The sequence below is a fragment of the Salmo salar genome, chromosome ssa06, assembly GCF_905237065.1.
Source record: "Salmo salar chromosome ssa06, Ssal_v3.1, whole genome shotgun sequence".
NCBI classification, from domain to species: Eukaryota; Metazoa; Chordata; class Actinopteri; order Salmoniformes; family Salmonidae; genus Salmo; species Salmo salar.
In genome coordinates, this window is record NC_059447.1 from 65,551,111 (window position 1) to 65,558,155 (window position 7,045).

Genomic DNA, 7,045 nt, shown 5'->3' on the forward strand with positions numbered 1-7,045 from the left:
AAGACTTCTCTTGACCAAGTGGTTACATTCTATTCTGATAATGACATAATTTAGGTCTACATTTCTGCCTTATAATAATAGCCTATTCATAAAATAAAGTATTTATGTAAACTCAATTTGTCAATTATTACACTTGCTGAAATGACTTAGACAGGCCAACATAGGCCTATAGCTAAATAAAATAAATAATGATGTGCCGGTTTGGTAATCGGAAACGCTCTGCCAGTTGTATAACACGTTTATAAAACTGTCGCATTACACAAGTTGTTATGTAGCTATATAGGCTACTTTGTATCGGCACCAGGAAGTGTTGGACTGCTAACCCCGAGCTCAATGGTCGCAACGACTAGACTCCGTTTGATTTGGCGTCATTTTACCCACAGTAGAACGGGAGATATGTCTTCCAAAACACAGATGCCGACTCCAGAGACCGCTCTCCCCGGGAGAAGCGAAAGTTTAAAAGTATCAGGTAGGGCGACTTTCCCTGTGTCTGTGCGGCATGGCTTCCTCGGTAGCTATAACATAACCATAGCCTTTAGCAGCTAGGCTACAGAGTATCTTCCCAAAACGTAGGCCTATAATGCAAAACGAAAACACAAAGCGCGAATATTTGCTATTTCTGTCAACAAAGAAGGCCTATTCCCTTTGTTGTGAGACTGTACGTATGTGTTGCGCGAGTTCGACAACACTTATGCGGTGCTGTGACTGTTTAGAGCAACAGGAGCTACACCTGTTGTATTAGGCGCATGTGAAAAATACTATTTAATTTGACTTGAATATTTTCACATGCGCCAGGTGTAGACTTTACATTGAAATGCGTGGAGCTCCGATGGTAATGCATGGCGCTTATAACGCCATGGTCGTGGGTTCTATTCCCACGGGGGACCAGTATGAAAAAAAAGTATGAAAGTGTTTGTACTCACTATTGTGAGTCGCTCTGGATAAGAGCGTCTGTTAAATGACTCAAATTTTGTGTAAAAGTGTCTAGACAATCAGGGTAGATAATCAACATATTGCTATAGTCTGAAAGCTTTTTGCCATGACGAAGGGATGCAATAAGAGCTGATTTAACCACAGACATTTCCCATCACAAAGTTTCCAGTTTGACTATTTCCTGCAATTATCATCAACTCTATCTCTATGTAGTCATGTCTTTCTCTCTCTCTCAATACAGTTTAAGGGTTTTATTGGCATGGAAAACAAGTGAAATAGTAGAGTGGATGTCTCTCCCTCCCTCCACACATGCATGCACACACACACACACACACACACACACACACACACACACACACACACACACACACACACACACACACACACACACACACACACACACACACACACACACACACACACACCTGGCTGAGGCAACCTGTTCACAAGCTTGTTAAAAGAGGTGAAACCATTGTGGGAAATGATAGTGCATACACTGTAATAAAAACAAAGAAAAAAAGACAACCAGCTGCAATAGGCTGGTGAGTTTGCGCAACAAAAAATGTCTTGAGCAAACTCACAGCAAAACGTTTGTGTGTGAAAATGTTGTTGAGCAAACTCACAATCCTATTACAGCTGGTTGTCTTAATTGTACCTTGAATCAACACCCCTTTTTCCCCCAGTATATCACTATTAATCTTGCAAATATGTAGTCCTTATTCCTAGGAGATTTTCATTGCGTATCACTGCCCTCAAAGTGACTGAATATTTACTGAATCCCAATGGCAAGGACTTGTTTTCAGGCATTTATAAAGAAAAATGTTATCTCCAACACTCCGTTTGGATTAAAGATGAATTGTGTTTCCTGTCTGACTCGCAGAGGATGGAAAAAGGCACTAAAAGGCAAACTTCCAGTTTGATGGTTAATGGCTGACACAAGTTGAGTTACATAAAAATGGAAATGCACCAGGCAGGGTAGCGGGGTGTTATCTGCAGTGATGACAATGAGAACATATAGCCTAGGCCAATGTAGCTGATGCACTGCAGGAAGAGAGAGGAGAGAGAGAGAGAGAACTAGGAGCTCGTCGCATGAGCTTCATCCAGATGACATTAAACATTGATCGCAAGGAAAAAGCAGGAGAGAGAAAAAAGATGGCAGTACCTTGTGTTGCTTGGTTCCTGTCAACATAGGAAGGGAAAATGATAACAGTAATTTGTCTCGAGTCCTGCAGATTTCTTAGAAATGGGCCCCACCTGAGTGGATGTCGAACATAACACCTAGTTAACCCGCCATATTGTAAACGGCATTTCACTTTTCTTCAGAATTGCCCCAAATTAGACGTTCATATCGCAGTCACATGGCTGTCCGGGCTATCCAGCAGAGAGCCCTTGTAAAACGTTTGTGTGTCTGTGTGTGCAGAGAGAGAGAGAGAGAGAGAGGGTGAAAGGGCCTGGCTGGCGGGAGCAGCTGCAGGCTGCTTGAGATGCGGCTCACATGGGCACTGTGTGCAATGGCACGAAGGGATCCACCCCGCAGGACTGCAGTGGTCTGATTACCAGCCCCATGCAGCTCTGGCCTCCTTCCCCAGTCCCAGGCTTTCCCTATGGCAACAGCACTGCACTATAGAGCTGGCAGGTTGCCAGGAGACGTAAGCACTGCAACACAGACAGGCACCACACCAAAGCACGTGGCTCTGCTCTCTCTGTCAAGACATCCTGATGTTGCTGTTAGCCTGCTGAAGGTCACACATGACGGGGCGGTGGAGCTGTGAGGAAAGAGGAATGAAGGGTCAGAACGAAGTGGCTTATGATGTCCTGGATAACAGAGTAGTCATGTTATCTGTTACGCATTTTATGGACATGGTGAAATTCATCCAAATCCCAGTGGTTGCTGACAGGCATATGATATGACTGGCTGTTTGGTATTGTGCCGATGCCAGACGGCTCTAATTCTGTGTAGTGCAGCTTCTACTGAACGAGAACAGTGGTAAATCCTGATTCATGTGGTCATTTGAAATAGTCTGACTGTGTAAGGTGTATACTGTACCATACCATCCACAATCCTCTTCTGGAATAGTCAGGGATACTGATGGAGTCTGCCTGTTGTATAGTGTGTTGCCAGTTTTATTTCATAATCAGGAATAATGAGTTGCATAGTTGCAAATTGCAAGGCAATACATATTTTCCTTCCACCTCACAAAAAAAACATGCTGCATCACCTCTAGCCAGTTAATGGACATAAGGAGATCTTACAAAGGATTTTACCTTTTGTAAACATTTGCATGTTTTGTAGTCTAGTAGCTACACAGCTTAAAATCCATTTGAATCTAATGTCCCAAACCTTCTGGGAAATCCACAAATGAATAAAGTAGCAAAATGCCTTTAAGAGAAATTGACAGCCAATCAACAGCCTCTGTTCTGCTCTGTCCTATCTATTCCCTATAGGACCGCTCCTGCATCTGCCAGCCCTACTTCCAGCAGGCTAGGCTGTGGTGCGGGATGGTGAGGGGGTGTGGGTATGTGGTACTGGATGGTGGGAACATGGAGACAGACAGTGGTGAGTTGGCACCAGCGATGTGGGCACCGAGGTGCCCCCCTCAGAATGACATGAGGTGCTGTGCCTTGGCACACAATGAATAGACTACCCCGGCATTGAAAAAGCGAAGCGGCTTCAGGACTTGTAAAGACGTCCCAGAGACTTTTTCGGGAAGTGTCTTCGAGAGAGACATGGAGGAACTCCCTGGGTGCCTTGCTTGGGTGAGGGTGGGATGGAGAGAGGAGAGGAGGATGGGCTGTGGTGTGGGTGTGGGGAGGTTAAGGGAGTGTTGGTTGGCAAGGATACCAAGTACCACACTGTGTGATTGTGTGCATCTGGAAGGGGGTAGATGCAGGAAATGGTCTAGTGCCAGGGAGTGGCGTTGCTGAAAAATGTATCTAAGATTCGTTTTGATCATGTTTGCCCAAATCGACAGTTTTATTTCGGAGGGGGTGGGTTGGTGTTTGGGGGGTAGACAGGCAGACAGGCTGGAGCTCCGCCAAGGCTTCTCGGGAAGGTTGCCATGCCGAGAGAGAGAGAGAGAGAGAGCAGAGAGGGAGAAGAGAGGAAGAGAAAAAGCCAGACGAGACTTGGCAGGGTTCTATCGCAGCTCCCTTTGTCTGTTTGCTCAGCTTTGCGTTAAGGAAATCCAAAATACCCAGGGTGTAGGAGCTCTGCTTCAACGCAAAACCCCCCCCAAACCAAACAAGAAAACAAGGCGAGAAAACTACTTAGAAAAATTAGAGGACGCCGAGAGCGAATGGGGCGCAAGCATAGTCACCAAAAAGCGATTTTCAACATCCAGCAACACTTCACAATGCTTCTTTTCGTGACTGGAGCAAGTTACTTGAGCCAAGAGATGACCATGATCATTTGAACTCAATCTTTCTTTGTAACTTCAAGGCGAACGAAGCTGCCGCGTCTCTTTTCTGTCTATGTTTTTGAACACAAAAGGAATCTCAAAAGTGGACCTGGATTTTCTCCATCAAGGACTGCCAGAATTGTTGTAGCCAAAAAAAGTTTTTTGCCTTTTCAATGATCGAACTTTAAGTCTCCATCAGTACATCACCGGGAGTAGATTTCGCCTTCAAAAGTTTGGTGATTGTAAAAATGTGGTGACCGCAATACGCCGCCAGTGTTCGAAGTTTGATGACATCAACTTAACTGCCTCTGTTGTCACTAAGTTTGACCTCTTTGTGAGAGGGCTTTACAGCAAAGCAACAGCAACTGGTTACTCAGGCCAAGTGCTCGTTGACCAAGCTTTAGTTTTCCATCGTGTCTCACAGTTGGACTATCTGAAGAAAATGTTAAGATATCTCGCCTTCAAAGGACTGAGATTTTCCAGCGTTTGGATTTGAGATCTGAGGCCAATGGATCTATAGTAGTCTATGTGAGGGTGGCACTGAACTAGTGCAGTTGCCTCAAGCTGCCTACTCTCAGTTGAAAATGGCTGGAGTTCTACAGGCCTGAGTGGTTTTTTACTACTGCATAACGGTTTTTTCAAAATAATGAATTCTCAACTTCACAATGGGAGTGTGGTACTGTGTAAGGTAAGTTATATGTTATATCTGTTTTCTACAGATAGACTTCTACTTAAACTCCCATTAGACCAGAAATAAACCATAGGTGTTCCCATCGTGGTAAGTTATTCCTCGCCAGCTGTGTTGTTGTCCCCGGGGCACTTCACAAAAAGGAAGGCACTTAACGTACAGAGGCTGGGGATTGTCAGGGACGACTTAAAACGTTTCCTTAAGGATCATCCATCCCTCCCCAGAGGACCCGGTGTGTCTACCATTCTACCGTTTTCCCACGATCAACGTCCTCGCCGCTGAATTTCACACTGACTACAGCCCCTTCAGAGAGAGTGGTCTCCCTGTCTCCGAATCCCCCCGGACCTGCGGCTTTTCTCATCTCCACCGTGTGGCTGATATTCCCTTCCTGTTATCTGTCACAGGCACAGCAGTGCCCTGTCCCCCCTGTCGTCCTTGGTAAGCGCTGTGCATGATGGTTTCTGATTCGTGTCTGGCGCTTGATTAATAACCGTAGGGAAACGCTAATAGAAAAGTAAGAAATGTTCGCCTCGAGGTTAATATTGAACCGCTGCCAAGGCAAATTAGAATCTGCCAGATGTGTTTTCGGCAGATAGCAGGTGGAGTTAGCAGGTGTACTGTGCTGGCTCTCATAATTAGGAAAGTTTGTTGTGGGAACATCATATTTTGCTTGTCTCTGTCGTGTTGGAATATTTCCAGTGATTTAATCATTACTTGTCCATATATTTAGCTTATATTCAAATTATGGACAATAGAAAGCAGGCAGCAGTGTTATGAAAAGTAATGCCCAGCTCACAGCTGTGGTTAGGCTATAACTGTACTGATGAAGCATTAATACATCACAATTCTCCAAATTCTAGAATCACAGAATCAAGACAATGGTGATTAAGAAGTCCCTAATTGTCCTTTAGATTTAGGTTCCGTACATGTAAATAAAGGTTGGAGGAAATGCTGTTTGGAGTTGGAGTGCTGCTGTTCTCTCCTCCTGATCAGAAGTGCAGGTTCATGTAGGGGTGAGGCCCTCAGTCTCCAGCTCTGACAGGATGGGGGAGGGAGAGGAGGGGAGACACAGGCCTAGTGCTGGTCCATTAACACACAGCTGCTCCTGATGGGCTTTCTGATGGACCCAAGTAACCTGACACACGAAGTCAGCCTTTTAAAGGAGGTTCAGGGCAGGAAGTTAGGCCTTGACTACGAGCACTACTAGCACATACTGGGCCTTGGCTTTTAGCTTGGCTAGCTAGCTATCTAGCTAGTTGCTACTCCCCCTGCTTAGCAGACTTATGACTACTTTGTTATGTAATGCTCAAAAAATAGCTACATGATTCTTGCCCTTTTAAAGTCTCGACTGCTATGAAAGTGTTGCCACAAGTCACCTAAGAAGTCCAGTGAACTTGAGAATGGTTGACTTTTTCAAAGAATCTGAAGTCTCCAGATAGCAGGACTGGTTGTTGGGTTTGTGAGTGACTGTGTGTGATGGTCATGGTTGGACTTTAGCTCTGTTCTAGCCTCCAGTGCTCACTGATGTGGAGGGAGATGACGCAGTGGAGGAGGAAACTCAGATTTCTCCAAGGTTGGCTTCACCCAGGTCCACCCATGCATGCATGGCTACCTCTGCCTGTCTATGAATTATTCACAAAGCTCTCATCTCCACAGGTCACTGTACTCCAGCAGACTCTGTGAGCCTCTCTCGCTCTTGCTCTCTCTCTCTCTGCCGTTTGACTTTAACTTTCCCGGCAAACACATCACAAATCTCCCACCCAGGGCCTCCAGTGACAGAGAATGAGTACTTGGGTTGCCCGTGAGCAATATTGCAGAGTTTATCATGTATGCGCATGCATGTTAAGTGAATTTAAAGGCTTATCGGCCTCTGTTGTACGGAGAGCTGTCTTAATTTGTCACAGGCTGAGTAATGATCCTGGCTAATGCTGGCTTCGACTCTGGTGACATGCAGGGGATTTTACCACAAATGTCCCTTGTTTACACTGACACGGATGACCTCGGAGACAAAATGGTTGCCGCTCAC

At 45.4% G+C, this 7,045-nt stretch overlaps 1 protein-coding gene across 1 annotated transcript in view; it reads left to right on the plus strand.

The window, feature by feature from the left end:
- Window positions 1-222: 222 nt before the first annotated feature.
- msra (methionine sulfoxide reductase A) overlaps window positions 223-7,045 on the plus strand; it is a 95,443-nt gene continuing 88,620 nt past the window's right edge. The window contains exon 1 of the mRNA NM_001140894.1: window positions 223-469. Coding sequence (NP_001134366.1) covers window positions 334-469 — 136 coding nt within the window. The 5' untranslated portion in view covers window positions 223-333. The remainder of the gene's footprint in view (window positions 470-7,045) is intronic.